Source organism: Astyanax mexicanus, chromosome 6, assembly GCF_023375975.1.
Source record: "Astyanax mexicanus isolate ESR-SI-001 chromosome 6, AstMex3_surface, whole genome shotgun sequence".
Taxonomy (NCBI): Eukaryota; Metazoa; Chordata; class Actinopteri; order Characiformes; family Acestrorhamphidae; genus Astyanax; species Astyanax mexicanus.
The window spans coordinates 26,690,060-26,706,574 of NC_064413.1; the positions used below are offsets into that span (position 1 = coordinate 26,690,060).

Below are 16,515 nucleotides of genomic sequence, written 5' to 3' on the forward strand. Positions count from 1 at the left end.
CGGAGATTACTGGTCTTTGTACAGTAAATCCACAGCTAACCAGTGAATTTAGAATATACTATAAATTACCTCCACATGCTTTCGCAGGTTTGATGTGGAAGTTTTAAAAAGCGCTCTGTCTGGCGGGGCAGGCAGATTTTGCATTGCATGAGGACATCATTATTCCAAGCGGAGCATTTTTTTTTACAGACAATTATTTTTTTACTCAGTAATGGAGAGTTTTCCCGTGTAGCGAAATAAATTACTTGTGTTAAAATGAATTTAAATAAAAGTAAAATTACCTATTTTAAAAACTACTTTAAAAATTACAAATTACTCACAAAATCTACTTAATTACAGTAACGCGAGTACATGTAATTCGTTACTTTCCACCTCTATTCATGACAAATTACATGGACGGCATTAAGCTTCAGAAAGTTACCAGTTCAGATTCACTAGAATAATAATAACATGATATTTTATTACTACGAATATTAAAGGTTTATATATTAGCTATTTATAGTAACTAATGGTACCGGAGTCTTGCTGTCCTTATGATAGATAAATAAATGAATAAAAAAAGTGTTATAGCTAGTATAATATATAGCTAAAACATTAGTATCGCTTTAATTTAACCGTTGAAGGAAAGGTAGCTTATGGCTCCTGCAGCAGCTGTACTTCAGGTAATTGATCTCGAGTGGGCTGGCCTGTGTGTGCGCGCGCGTGTGCGTGTGTGTGTGTGTGTGTGTGTGTGTTTGTCTGCCAGTGTACTGTTCGCCGCAGTCAGTCAGTTCCCGGTGCCGGGTTCAGTCCGCTGCTCCTACGCTCTCCACAGGCGGCCAGCAGGCTACTGCAGACCCAGCGTTTCTCCTCCGCCCAGCCGGCCAGTGTGCAGCTCAGCACGGCGAGGACCAGCAGCTCGCAGCCGGGCGGACAGCGCACCTGCCTCAATGCCTCTCTGAGAGGAGCAGCAGACACACTGTACAGCGGGCAACGGTGAGGACGAGGCTCTCTAGTCTAGCTCAGTAACGTTAACGCTATAACGGATTTATGTTCTGTAGTGTGAGCTAATCATTGCACTGAAGCATGAGCAGACACAGATGAAGCGGTGTGTGTGTGTGTGTGTGTGTGTGTGTGTAGCCTGATACCTTCGTAGTATGCGCTATAGGATTCAGCTGAATGGGCAGTGTGCACTGGGGTACCATACAGGAGAAAAGCTGTGCAGGCTACTGACACACTGTACAGTGTCCTGCAGTAGCACATAGTAGGTAAACTGATTTAAAACACAGGCTAGCTAGCTATATACTGCATTGCATTGGCTAATAATACTAAGCTAATATGAGAAGCAGTAAGATTTAGCTAACTAGTCATCTTAAACTTAAAGCATATTGTATATTAGTGTATCCAGGTAAACTCTAATAGCAGCTCTGTCTGGTGCAGTGACTGCCAACCTTTGTTTTGAGTCTAGCCGTGTCTGTTTGGCTGTCTTAAAAATAGTTAAACTTGCATAGCTACAGGAATCAAGATCCAGATCCATTTCTATAATGTATTTACACAGAATTGCTCTATGTGAAAGAGAGAGCACTAATAGACTACATGTGGCTGTCTTTCGGGACTTACTCAGATCCCAGATCTCATGTAAAAGGCTGCTATCACCAGCTATCACGCGTGGGTAAATGGATGATGACTCTGCTATTTGCAACTCAAATGTGTGCTCTCTGATGCTGTAGCAGCAAAAGATGTGCCACTTATTGCAACCCTGCTTTTATGTGTTTATCCTGTTGGTTGCAGACAAAAAGAAATCTGTCAGATACACAAAGCTTTGAGCTTTCCACGACTTTATTTGTCAAACACTTGTATGCTCATATTTAATCACAGAATGAAAGTAATTTCGCTTCAAGTAAAGAGTGAATGTAATAGCACTATGTGAGATTAAACACTAGTGCCAGTGTAATGAGATTTTTACATACTGTACACTTATTATAAACATGCATGTTACAGCTGTATCTGGCTTGACCTGGGAAACAACTAAAACAAATAAAAAGGCTCTCAAAAAAAAGGAAAATAGATTTTTTTGTTTTCTGAAATCAGCAAAGGGTCAATATGAAACATATCAGTTCCAAAAAATGCAACCATCATGTCTAACATTTAAGCATCACATACATTCACCCGATAGCAGTATGTCAGGTCATGACATGAAGTGTAACCTTGGGGCATTGTTTTTTTAATGCACACATCTGTATATATTATAATGTTATGGTGTAAATGAGGTTGGACAGGAGACATTGTGCTGATGGCGAGGTGATAAAAATCTTTGGAGTTTAAGTGTGTTCTGACAGTGGTTGCCAGATGGATGGTGCTTTCAGTTTCCCATTCCATTTGCAGCCATTTAGCATTCCTTGATCCATAGTGTTACGTGTGTACTGACAATATATCCTAGAAGGCATTACCACTCACAATGGACAGTGCAGTGGGTGATTGTGACAGGTGGCTACTGGCTAGAATGGACAGTGGTAGTCTATCTTCTTCATTAACCCATTCACTTTTTCACCAACATGGAACTGGTTCTGCCTTACCATAACGAAAAGTTAGTTCCCACCTGGAACCAAAGAATAGTAGGTTCTTCGGTGCGAACCAAGAGCCGTTGTGAAACTCCTTTTGTCGAAAATGACTATTTGGGAGAGAAAACAGCCAGTGTTTGTGTTTTTATCCTGTATGTATAAATTTGAAGATTTTTGTAAAAACACATATTGCCCCAGTAAACAAACATTTGAAAAGAATGAAAGCCCAATATTGACACAACATTCTTATTCATTCAACCAAAACTGTGGACTTCCAGAAAATAATTTGTGCATTGAAAGTTGCAAAAGTTGCAAGGTTGTTTTACACAAATGCTAAGAACATGTTATGAGAAACAAAATATTTTAATTTAAAGTTTTCTAAATAATCTACCTGCAGTGACTGATTTTGACCGGCACACAGTTCAGTTTTGTGTTCCTCTTTGTGGTTCAATTCAACCACTAATCAACCACTGTCATGCATGTGTGCTAATACCTGAGAAAAACACTAAACATTGCTGAACTGAATAGGGTACTAGAAGGCTGGAATGAAGAAACATTAACTAGACTAATAATAGTCTGAGCTATATTTACACTGGGATATCATTTTCGTTATGTTCCGATCTTTCGTTATGTGATGGGCTGAAATCACGTTAAAACATGGAATCTTATTAGCCCTTATTAGCACCACACAGTATATGTTTAATTATATTTTTGTTGGTCCATTAATCACGCATTTTTGATACACTGTTAAGAAAAATAAATTATATTATATTTAGATTATATAAAAAAATTAAAATGGACTTTTTGCAACAATGCAGAGTTTTTGTCTGAAAGTGATTATATATACAGTGCAATGGCAAAGGTCAGGAGATAGCAGTATATAAATTGTTCATAATGTATTACATCGGCTTTCGAGTGAGTGAGTTTTCAAACAATGTGCTCATGGCAAGGTGATGTGAATAATAAGAGTTCGAGCAAGGCCTGATAGTGGGTGCCAGATCGGTGGGACATTCTGTTTCCACAGTGCAGGCATTTAATATTTCTCAATCCACTGTGTAATATGTCATTAAAAAGCACTACCACAGAGAACAGTGCTGTGGGTGGTATTGATCGTGACTAACAGCGTCTGGCGAGAATTGTCCATGCAAACATGGACAAACAAGCGACTCAAAAATCACATTTAGTGCACAAGGTCCCACATGCATATCCCACAGGTCAGTGCAACATTCTTTAGCTTCCATAAGACATACCAAGAGTCATAGGACACGATACAAGGTCCTGTTTCATGATATCTGGCATGTCAGTATACTTATACATGCCTTATAAAAAGCCAATTAAATTCATCCCCGCGTTATGCCGTACATTTGTAGCAGTGTATATGCACACCCATGGACAAAATACAGCTTCTGTTTATTAAAACTCCTCTGACTCCTTTAGTCAGAGATCTCAGTGGAAGCTGCAAATCACTTTCAGGCACGTGCGTGTGTTTGTTGACTGCACCCAGTCACAGACACCAGCCAGTGCCAGCACCCTTACAGTATAGCACTTTCAGTTACTATTTAAATCGTCTACTGAGGCCTGTTTCCAGTAGCCTGGCTAGTGCTGACGTAGCCCTGATACTCCACTAATGTATTGATTACTACATTCATTCAGCCTGAAAGTGCACTTATACAAGTCATTTACACTGGGGTCAAACATGTGGGGGGTGTTTTCTAATTAAATTCATCAGGAATTAGATATTCTCTATAGGATAAAACTGTTGAGTTGTTGAAACCTAATGAGTTAACCTTCTGACACCTGCAGATGGGATTTATGAAGGTTTTGTGTGGCTAAATTGAATTTGTTGTTTCAATAATTATGCTTTTGAGCTGTTTTACTGTATGTGGACAAGACCTCAATCGTTTTAGCTGATATCAGTATTATTAATTGTTTTTTTTTTTGTCAAGGAGAGCACATTAATCTGAATTTATTTACTTATTTACTTTGTTTTCACAAGATGTTTAAAAAGGATTATATCAAAATTCAAATGTGTGAATATATTCTTAATACTCAGAAGTACAGACAACTGTCAAAGTATCGTGATGTCATTGTTATCATGGTAGCAACTGTGATATCATGATAATATTGTATCACCCCAATAAATATTATGCCACTGCCACTTTTTATCAGTCACACTTTACATTAGTAGAATAAAAGGGTCTCAAAATGACAATAATATTGATTATCACAATGTATTGTCCTAACAAAAACACTTATTGTGACATAGTTGTGCCTAGTTGCTACACAGAAAAATAAGATAAATGTGTACACATAATTTACATATTGTATTTTTTACCTCCCACTATCTGTAACATACATGCATATATGTGAAGCCAAAGTGTGGATTTGAATCAAGTTCAGCAGACCTTTTTTATTATGTGCTGCTTAAATCCATTCCAATTCACCTTCTCTTCTCTTCTCCACATCCAAGTGGGGTTTTAGCAAAGAAGAGCTGTATTATGGTGCAGGCCATGGTGGTAACTCTACCCACTAAAGAGTTATTGGACTTCTACTTTGCTTCTTTGCTGTGCCAGGCTTGTTCGGAAGACATTTTTAGCTTCTGATTGTTTTAGGGGCTAGTCCACTAGTGTTTTCTTCTGCATATAAAAGGTTTGCTCTGTTGGATTAAGATCAAATGACTAAGAATATTCCAGTATTTTGCTTTGGCAGTGTTTCTGTTCATTGTCTTTCTCTTGCATGATGAAGTTCTCTCTAGTGAGTTTTAGAAATATAGCGTTTTCCTGAAGATGAGGTGACCTTCAGGTGACGTCTCTCTCCAGAATACTGTCATCAACAGTTCATTATTAAGGATGAACGTTACAGCCATAAAGGGTTCATGTCATGAAACCTCCGCCACCATGTTTTACAGTTGACTGTGTTAGAGCAGGGAAATTAGCAAACCCTCAGTTCCCCATCCCTGTTCTAAGATCAAACCAGTCAATGGGAGCCTTAACCACAGTGTTGACACCAGTCACAGAATTACAGAATTACAGAATTTTAAGGTTCTCTTTGTTATTACATTACATCCATTCCTTCCGTACTGCAATCTAATAATACCACTACTAATGGTTGATTCAAATAATTACTGGATTGCTGGAGGAATGGCTCATATGTTTTGAATAACTTGTATGACTGAATTTCATCCATACTGCTGTCCAGGAATTTATTTTTAGGAAGCCTTTATTACGTCTAAGACCTATCTCAGACTGTCTGTTGGAAAGTAGGTCCAGATAACAGAGAAAATGCAAACTAATGGCCATTTGCAGAACAAACTGAAAGGATGTCTTTAGACTTTGGTACCGTGGACATTAACAAAACAAGTGACTTGCACTGACATAGTTTTAAGAATAAGTTAAATATATAACCAGTGTAGATAAAACTAGTAGTGCAAACTGAGAATGTGTTTTATTTTACTGTAAACATAATAATTAATAATTACTAATTTTTTTAATTCATGACAGATGACAGAAGTGCACTGCATAAATGAAAACATCACAACATGAGTGTTAAGAAAGGACCTACACTCTGTAACGCGTGACTGACAGTAAGCTGGGCGTGCTGGGCGTGCTTAATGTTTGCATGCCGCTGGTTAAAGTGCTGGAGTGTGCTTATTGATAAGAATGTTTTTCATAAGTTAAGTATGTAGTTAAAACAATAATACTGTATGTGTGTCTGTTTCACACCCCCATCTCCTATCAGACATGCTTTACTTAAACCTACAGTATCGCCCATGAATTATGCAAATGTTTTCCAATACTCTTTTCAGGTCTGGGAATGCGTTCGTTAATCATTAACGTAAGAGAGAGTTTGTGAGTAGTTTAGCTCTTAATGCTGGCCTTTAGTGACCCTGGGTGAATAGCGGCACAGGGTCGTTTTCTTACACTTCTAAGAAACATTACATCTGGCATGCTGCCAGGCAGTTTCAGCACGCGTCACTGCGCTTGAGCGTTACAGACTGTGAGCAGGGTGGACGTGGACGTCCCATTCACGTTTGACACAGGTATTAACATTGAGCTCCCGTGACACAGCTGTACCTCAGATTATGGAGGAATCACTGTGCATTTCAAAGTGAAAGATTGTTTTTAAAACAGTTTAACTACTAAAGGATTCTAATGGGCAGTAAATGGTTTATAAAAATTATGACAGTATTTTCAAATAAGAAGCCATTTTATTTATGACATGTATTATGTGTCAAAATTCTGTTTAATATCTGTCAAATCAAATAAGCTAATTACCCCAGTGTGTGATTTAGAAGAGTCACTGTGTGGGGGTGCTGTGGGAGCTCATTAACTGGTGGTGTCACCCTATGAACCGTATTGGGGAGTGGGGGGTGGGAGGATTCCAGGTAACAAGGTGAGCAAGCAAACCTGGATGAATTAATCTGCTAAATGTGCCTAAAAACCATCATAACCAGAAATGGAAGCTAGGGGTGTCAGAAAACGTAAATATATTAAAGTAATTTGATGTCATGTTTTGTAATACTGTATCAATTCCCAAAAAACAAACATTTGTGAAACAAAGCTGGAATAAATATCGCAATATATCGTCTTGCTCACAGTATCATAATATATACCCATATATTAAATCATAATCCCCTGTATTCTGATAAGTTTATTACTAGGTTCTTGCCACTAATGATCTAGGTTCGCTAAAGACCTGCACTAAACCGCAATGGAAACATACCCAACAAACACTATTTAAAAAGTTAAACCCTGTTTTCCGTACATCATTCTCATGGATTATTTGTGCTGATTATTGATTTTGAGCTTCAGTTCGCTGAAACACAACTGTAGCGTTTAGCATGTTAGCTAACTTATCAAAGCCAAGCTAGCTAGCTTTAGGTCCAAATGAATGTTACTCCAGCACCAGTCACTCCTTCACACAGATTTCAATCGGCCGTATCTGTTTAATCAATGGCATTTTAATGTATAATACCTAAAATCTAGATTATGTCGTTTCCAGCTTCTCTTTTTCGTTCATTTGAAGGGGTCCCTTTTGTGTGTGCTGCTTGTATGTGTGTGACATAGCAGCCTACTCTTCTCTCATTGGCTAGATGCAGTGCGCCAACCATACTCATTTACATAAAGTTGAGCTCCATGTTCCGTTACAGATCCAACAACATAGGAAAAAAAACGTTTCTTTCGGCCTTCTGTCTTCCAGAACCAATCTTTCAGTCTTATTCATTACTGTCTAAACATTTTATATTGGGATTTATGTCAGCCAGACTTGAAGATGTTCTTGTAACTAAGCTAATGCCAAGCTTCTTTTTATTATTCTATTTTATTGTTTTTCATGTGGGCGAATGATGAGGTTGCACAAAGCCATGTAAACACAGAATTGCCATGTTATATACTGCAGTAATATCTGGAATCTACAGAATACGTGAACTACAATGAATACATATCTATGGATAAATATATAAATATATGTGTTTATTGATTGGTTTGCAAACATACAAGTTGACCATTTGTAAACAGAAGTGCAGAGCCAGTAACATTACTACTGGGAGTACTGGCAAGGCAGTGTCCCACACACACACTGTAAACCCTGTATTGTACTCATTGATAACTACCATATATTATAGTATTAGTTTCTGCTAGACACTCTACAATGGTGAGCCAGTCTACAAGGGTGTGTCCTTCTGGAAATTTCTAGCCTAAAAGTGGATGACCTGCATCTGTGTATTTGTGTATGTATGTCTCACTGGGACTGTCCTCCTGTGTAATGCAGGTGATGGCTTCAGGCCGCAGGGAAAGACACAGGGAGCTGTCTCTGAGGGAGGAGATCTCAGAAGAGAAGAGCATTTCCCCTTGTCCTGGAGATACCCTGCCCTGGAACCTGTCAAAACACCAGCGGGTCAAACGCTCCAAGTCTGCCTCGGCCGAGGTACTCGACCCTGCAGAGAGGGCCGTCATTCGCATCGCAGGTGAGTCACAATGTCTTTCTCAGTGTCCTCATCATAACTTGTCAAAAGGTCTTTAAAGATCAGTGTCACTTTTGACAGTTTAATTTCAATTGACCCAACAGGAGAAGGCCTAGTGTGCTTACTTTGCACATACTGCTGTGGTACACTGTTAGGTGTGTGCTTCACTTTAACAATAGGTGATAACAGGTGCAAACATTCCTGTCTGACTCAAACATGAATAGGTTGATTGACTGATGCTGATTTAAATGGTTTAGTTTCATATTCTACCTTATTTAATATTCATTTAAATATGACCTTCAGGAAACAGTGTTGTTTTAGTTGGGTACTATGGTTTTAGGAAATGTCAGAGTGGACACACAGACTAATGAAGAGGTTCTTTATTACTTACTGTAATATATTACTGACTAAAGTAGGAGTGTAAAGCTGTTAGCCATTTGAATAACAGCTGTTATCAAGTACAGCATTATGGGACTAAACGCAGATACTCAGGACACGTTAATGTTGTCACGTATTAAAGTTGACACTCGGGTGCACCTTGATGTCTTTATGCACATTAAAGAGAACTCTGTTTATGTATGTATATATATATAAGTCTGTACATGTCCAGTTTTTTTTTTATATTATGTATACAGTAAGCACTACAGAGTCCAGTGCAATCAAATTCATATTGAAATATACGAATAAGTTCTTGGCTATGCCTAATACTGAATAGAATATTTTGGTTTGGTTTATACATCATATTTGAGCAATCTTAAGCATGTACACTAGTGTTAAGTACAGCAGAAAATAAGCCTATTCATAGAAATTAATTGTACAATATATTTTCATGATGTTATTTTATTTAAAACAGGGCACAAACTAACAACATTCATAATTTTTTTTGCATTAAAAATACATTTTTTATCTTAAACTTGCTGTGTAGTCCAAGACTAGGCTTACTCCGCGTCTAGGAAACTACCTCTTAGAGTTCGCCCTTCAGTATAATACAGCCCTGACAATATGATTAGTTATAAGGTTTGCACTCCTGCTTCTTGATTGAGTTGGTCATTAATGATAATTGCAGGAAAAGTTTAAAAATTTATCTGCAGCTGACAAATTTGCTTGTATAACATGTGTGATTCCTAATTAAATAATTAATAAAGAAGCAACATGTGCCCCAAACTGGAATGTTTTAATGTGTATGCTCTAGATCAGCGTTTCTCAACCTTTTTTCTATCACGTCACCCTTTAAATATATGCGCGATGTCAAGGCACCCCAATTTACGCGGGGGGGGGGGGGGTGGGGGGGTTGCTGGCGCAGTACTTCAGGTGAGAACGGGGGGGGGGCGTGCTGGCGCAGTACTTCTGGTGAGAAGGGGGGGGTGCTGGCGCAATACTTCAGTTGAGAACGGGGGGGGGGGTGCTGGCGCAGTACTTCAGGTGAGAACGGGGGGGGGGGGGGGGGCTGTCGCAGTACTTCAGGTGAGAACGGGGGTGTTGCTGGCGGAATATGAAATAAAATAGCGCGTCACAATTAGCGCGATTAGTGCTGCCTGTGAATTGGGACACACCCCGACACGAGCTGACTCTGGAAAGGAAATATGCACGTGAGGCGCAATATTTTGACGGCACCCCCGATGAAGCCAGGCGGCACCCCAGGGTGCCGCGGCACCCTGGTTGAGAAACACTGCTCTAGATTGTTCTATGCCTTATTGTGCATCTCTTTAACTGTTAAGCTACTGTTAAGCTTCATAACTGTTAATTATATACTCTTTTGGCTTGGCTACCTCCAGTTTTCTGTGCATTGTAGTTTTGAGCTCAGTCTTGTGTCATGCTGTATGTGGCACTGAAGGATATATTTTGTTAATATTATTCTGCTGTAATGAATAATATAATTGGATTTCACTCTGAAATAATGGTAATTTCTTATGTACAGAAATGATAGATTTGCTTGTACATGTGCGTGAATCTGTGTGTCATTTACCATTAACTGTCATTAGTACCATTAACTGTATTAGTTTTGAACAGTCATGTAGTCTAGCAGGTTATGGCATGAGTGTGGGTATTATAGGGTATTTACTTTTTTGGCTCTCTGCGCTTTTACTGCAGCACAGCATGTCCAATATTCTACCTCTGGGTTAATGCAGACTTGAACAGGGCAGGCACAAGTTGCAATAGTATTTGTAAAAAGCTGCTAAAAAGAATATCTGATAAGTTCTGATGGCTTATCTGGTTTGATATGTCTAAAGATTTAAATTAAACTGTGTGGCCTCTTTGACTCCTAAATTAAACTAAATTGTATAAATTGGTTATGTGTCTGTGTCTGGAAAATGTCTTAAAATTAAAGCCAAATACACATTAATTCATATAATCTGTATTTTTGGTTGCACAAGGTAAGATGATGCGGCAATTCATCATACACCTTTAAGGGCACTGAGTGGTCCAGCAGTCTAAAGTGCCACTACTATGATCGGGAGATCGTTGATTAGAATCCCGTTCATGCAGCTTGCCATCTGATGCAGGAGCCTTGAGAGAGCACAAGTGGCCTTGCTCTCTCTGGGTGGGTAGATGCTGCTCTGTCCTCTCATTACAGCTAGGGTGATGTTGATCAGCACAAGGCGTCTGTGAGCTGGTGCATCGGTACTGAGTCGCTTTGCTTTCTTCTGAGCGAGCTGGCTACTTAGTAATGCTACATCAGCAGCAGGTCCAAAAGAGCCAGTGGCTGACTTCACATGTGTCGAACGAGGCATGTGCTAGTCGGTGGAGGCATGTGCTAGTCTTTACCCTGCTTGTGTTGTGGCATGACCAGTAGGGGTGTGCCATATCGTATCGTACGCAATAATATGGCCAACATTTTTTAATATCGTGAACGATATTATACTCTAAAATATCGCTCCATATAATCCACGCCTAATTATCACATCAGGGTTCTACTTTTTAGCTGTTTTAAGCAAAAGAAAAATTCACACATTTCTCATTTACAATTAAATATCTACTAGAGACAGATTATATCTGTCCAGTATCATTTATTTTACTTTAATCCTGGATATATGGAAATATTTGGAGTGCTGTTACAAATCTGCTAAAATTCTTGTATTTTTTTAATATCTTTATTTTTTTGTCATATCACCAAGAGTATCCTTATCGCGATAATACCATGACATATCGTGATATTATTTTAGGGCCATATCGCCCACCCCTAATGACCAGCAATGAGGGAAGAAAATGTAAAAAATAAATGAAATAAAATAAAATAAATGAAACTTTTTAGGAAGTTAGCATCTCCTGGAGGACAATTAGACATCACTGCTCTTATTACTATATAAGTAATTGAAAGCAGGTCTTTTAGTTAGTTAGTTAGTTAGTTTAGAAAAGGCAGTAGTAGCTTGTAGCAGTTACACAATAACAATGTTAGAAAATGCTAGTGTCTGCTAAAGGACCAAGAATTTGAGGCTGCTGAGTCATGACTGTCTGTTCCGTTGTGTATGCATATGCATGGACACTAAAGCTAGTTTACTTGTCTCCTCTCCTCTTAAAGATCAATGCATGCAATTTGTATCACTTCTAATAATGACAGCTAGCTGTATGTCAGTGCTGAAGCCCGAGGCTGTGTGATGGTTATAATGGTCTCAATATGACTCTGGAATATCAGCTAACAGAGTGCTATTGACGACTCGGTGACAGAACTCTTAGTGTCAGGGCTTCTGTCTGTTTTGATGTTGCCTTGATGTTGTGTGTGGGTAGGGTGGAGAGAGAGAGAGAGCAGCAGAGATAGAGAGAGGCAGAGTGAGAATAGGACAGAAGCAGAGAGAGAGAGAGAGAGAGAGAGAGAGAGACAGTCAGAGAGAGAAAGAGCTACAGGGCACGCCGTTACTTAACCTGCTAAAAGCCTGCTGAGTGCCAGGCCATTTCAGTGAGCAGACATCAGTGATCTCATCCAGCTGCCCACACTGATCACATGTACACACCCACACCAATGAGGGATAGTCTAGATACCAGTTTAGAGGGATAGTCTAGAGACCCATTTTTTTAAAGATAAACACAGCATGTTTCATCTTTAAAACCCTCAGACATCAAACAAATATATGCAAGTAAATGAAATGTTCACTGGCATTTCAGAAGCTATTATAATGTCCCATGACTTTTGTCTTGTCCAATCAAAGATAAAAAATGCTGAACTGACCTGCAGAATATCTTTGGCTACGTTTACATTACCAGGCTGAAGTGACTCAGAGTAGATTTTTTTCATGGCTGTGTAAATGTGCCAAATTAGATTTTTTTTCAAATCAGATTTGAGTCACTTTCATATGTGGTCCTAAATTTGATACGTATCTGATCTATGGACATGAATGTGAACGGTCAAATCAGAATTCACCTGTCTTTTTGCTTTTCCGCATGCGCTAAATGCTTCTCTCTCGTACCCACATATCTCTTGGTGCAGCTGTGCAACTATAGCTGAAAAAAACAGCAAAAGCAAACCACCTGGTCTTTTTTCACCTCCTGGACCTGAGCATGAACTTCAGAGCAGCTCTTTACTCTCTACTCCAGCAAAAGATGCTCCACATATGAGCCGCTAACGCATCCATTTCCCTTTATAAAGCTACGAGTCGTCTCTCAAATATGAGTTTGTTTTTTGTTGAAGGCAACGTTTATACACGTATCAGTGTGCGCATGTGAGAAGTTTCAGGGACAGATTTGTTAATATTACACACAGATACAGGTCACTTACATTTGTAAATGTGAACCGTCAATATAGCCAAATCCAATATGCAAAAAATCGGATTTGAGCAATGTGCCTTGTAATATGAACATAGCCGTTGTGTGGGGCCACCTGCATTGAATGTGAATGTGATTTCTGCTGGAGTCCCTGATCTGTTTGCATGGACAATTTTAGCCAAACACTGCCGGTCATGACATGTAGATACACCTAGAACAGGGATGCACTCTTTTAATTCAATATTGGAGCTCTGATTCTCTATAGAGTCTTTTTTCCATTTAGTCCTTCAGATGGTTCCTTTGGTTGTTGTAGTTATGTATAAAAATTATGAAAAAAAAAGAATAATAAATAAATGAGCTGTGTGTCAGCATTGGCTAATTTTCAGATTAAAATATGCAATAGCCTGATATTTTCAAAATCACGAGTAGAGCAACAACAGTCTGAAAGCTAAAGCAACCACATCCAAAAGTATGTAGATGTAGCTCTATATAAGCAGTTTTTCATTTGAGTTCATTCACAATTCACAATTCGTTTAGTTCATGTTTGTGTTTTTTCGAGGATTTAAATGTAGTTGATTCCAAAAAAGTAAAATAGGTTTTACTTTGAGAGACGATTTACAGAACATTTTAAAAGCCCTGCACAATCAGCAATATTGGTACCAGAAACACTGATCAGTCATTTTCTGTGTAGAACCACCGAACAAAACTTGTTTTAAAGAATCACAAGGGTTCTAGATTTTTTTTTTCCATGTCTGAATTAGAGTTTTTGTTTTATTGAGTGAAAATGCTGAACACTAATGATGCTCACATCCAACCATGAACTGACCGTAACTGGCCACTGGCAATGTTAGGACATATTTCTTCCTTTCGATTCAAAGACAAGGACCTTCAGCTCCACCCTGTCTTGTAATTGAGATACTGTGGGCAGGAAGGCATAAAGTCAGCATTCCCTCCATTGTTTCAGACACTTAAAAAAACACCCGCTAGAACCAAAACAGAGCTCTACAATGTAAAAATAAATATAAATGCAATTTGATAGCCAGCCAGGAAGAACAAGTAAGAGACAGACACAGTCTAGAATAAAATCAGATACAAGGATAAAAAATGAGGGGTTCTAGAGTTTTTGAATTAGGGTTAGAGTTAGGCTTAGAGGTAGTGGTACTCTTCAAAGCTCCACAATATGCTGTTTGATAATGATTGCAGGATTATCTTGATGATATACAAATTGCCAATATACAAATAAGCTCATTTTATTAAGTAAATTGCCACTGTGTGCTGTAATTAAATTTTATTAAATAATATTGCAATAATCATTATCAAACTATGTATTGTGCAGCTTTGAAAAGTACCACTACCTCTAAGCCTAACTCGAAAACCCCCATAAAACTTTGTTTTGACAAAAAACTTTAACCTTTATTTTGTTGTAGTAATATATTTTTGAAATGATAAAATCTTTTTAAGTGTTTTGTATTATCGCCAAAAATATTATCACAAAAAAAACCCTGAAATATATATTTTTTTGGGACTGTATCGCTCACCCTTACACAAACAAAAATGTATATAATGAGGTTGATTATGTTTTCTAAATGAATTTGAATAAGATTATTCACTCAGCTGCTCCACACTGACATGATTCAGCTCATTACTCTGTGATCAAGCACTTTATGAGGTGAATCATGTACAGATTGCAGCATGATGTAAACTGTTATTCTGCTGCTTTCAGGCCAAAACTGTGTCACCAAAAGAGAATTAGCCTCAAACAGCCTGCATTAAGCTTGTGGCTTAAAAAGGTAGATAAAATGTACATAAAGTAACCAACAGCTCCAACTCCTTATAAACATACTCTTCACTTACTTAATATATTAAAATCTTCAAGAAATTTCACGATCATTCTTCAGATGAAAGACCTCAAAATGAGGTCATGGAAAGAAACTCATGTTTGAAGACTCGGCATAGGTGACAGATGTCAACAATAATCTCAGGAGAAAAACATATTTTTTTTACTACATCAAAGAACTGCCGCATGACTGGTGGTGCAGGTGGAGGGTTGGGAAGAGAAGCCCACCCCACAGCTGTATAAAGACTCCTCCTTCCCAACTGTTCTCAGTTCTAAGGAGCAAGACTAATAGTCCAAAAATCTCCAAAGAAATCATTGGATGAGATGAAAAAGCCAAACAAAAAATCTAAAAAATGAAAAACACAGCTTGTTTCACCTTTTAAAACCTCAGACATCAAACTGTCCTATGATTTTTCCCATGTCTCAATCGAAGATAAAAAATGTTGCACTGACCTGCAGGATATCTTTGTGGTTTGGCCTCCTGCATTAAATGTGGAGGCTAATTCCTCTGGAGTCCCTGATCTGTTTTCATGGGCAATTCTAGCCAAATGCTGTCAGTCATGATCATTACCGCCACCTATAACAATCTAATGTTGGATTGTATTTAATAATCCTGCTAGCTAGTTTTCATTTTCACCTCAATCACAAGACAACACCACACAGGTTATAATGGTGTGGGCATTTTAAAGCTGTCCTCTGAGGTAACAATTCATGATCAATTTGAATACTGCTATCCCATGACTTTTTTGCCAGTGTATGTAACCGTTTTCTTTCACCCAGCTGTGCATATAATGGATCAAAAATTTATAATTTTTTCAATAGCTAATTTTCCAATAGCTAATTTTCCAATAGCAAAATTAGAAGAAGATATCAATTTATACATTTTAGATTGTCTTGTTTTGGTTCCACATAGAACAGTGTTTGTTATAGACGTGTGAGTTTAAAGATGTTTTTAGGTATAAAGAATCAACACTTTATGTTCTTTAAGTTGTTTAGTTATTTAGGTTTTTCACATTTATTTGTAGAGGTTTGACTGGATAAAATAAAGTTTGTAAAGAAATAAAATGGGGCATTTCTATTAGTTCATCCATTATTAATTTTTAGATAATCATTTTAAAAAAGGTGAAAATACAATGTTTAGTTCCAACAGTCAGAGTGTAGATTATTTGTAATTTTTAGATTCTTAAGGACCGATTTCTGAAGTTTGTTTTATTTATTAGTCTCCTAGTTTAATAAATGAATGCTGTTCACTTTGTATCCACCAGATGTCAGTGTAGTGTATTATACCTACCTGCCAAGTCTGCTTGGGAATCTGTTTAAGCTATTGCAGGATATACTTTTAGCATTGAGTAGTGAGTAGCTGTCTGACTCTTCACCCTGATAGGATAATCTGTTTTCCACAGGCGGTATAAAAGCTCTGGAGTTATTAAACACACTCTGCTGAATGACTTTATTTTAAATTAATGGCTGTAAACCGT

General features: G+C 38.1%; 1 protein-coding gene across 1 annotated transcript in view; it reads left to right on the forward strand.

The window, feature by feature from the left end:
• The first annotated feature begins 883 nt into the window (after window positions 1–883).
• The window catches only part of plecb (plectin b), a 208,070-nt gene continuing 192,438 nt past the window's right edge, over window positions 884–16,515 (forward strand). The window contains exons 1-2 of the mRNA XM_022673780.2: window positions 884–975; window positions 8,310–8,505. Coding sequence (XP_022529501.2) covers window positions 8,313–8,505 — 193 coding nt within the window. The 5' untranslated portion in view covers window positions 884–975; window positions 8,310–8,312. The remainder of the gene's footprint in view (window positions 976–8,309; window positions 8,506–16,515) is intronic.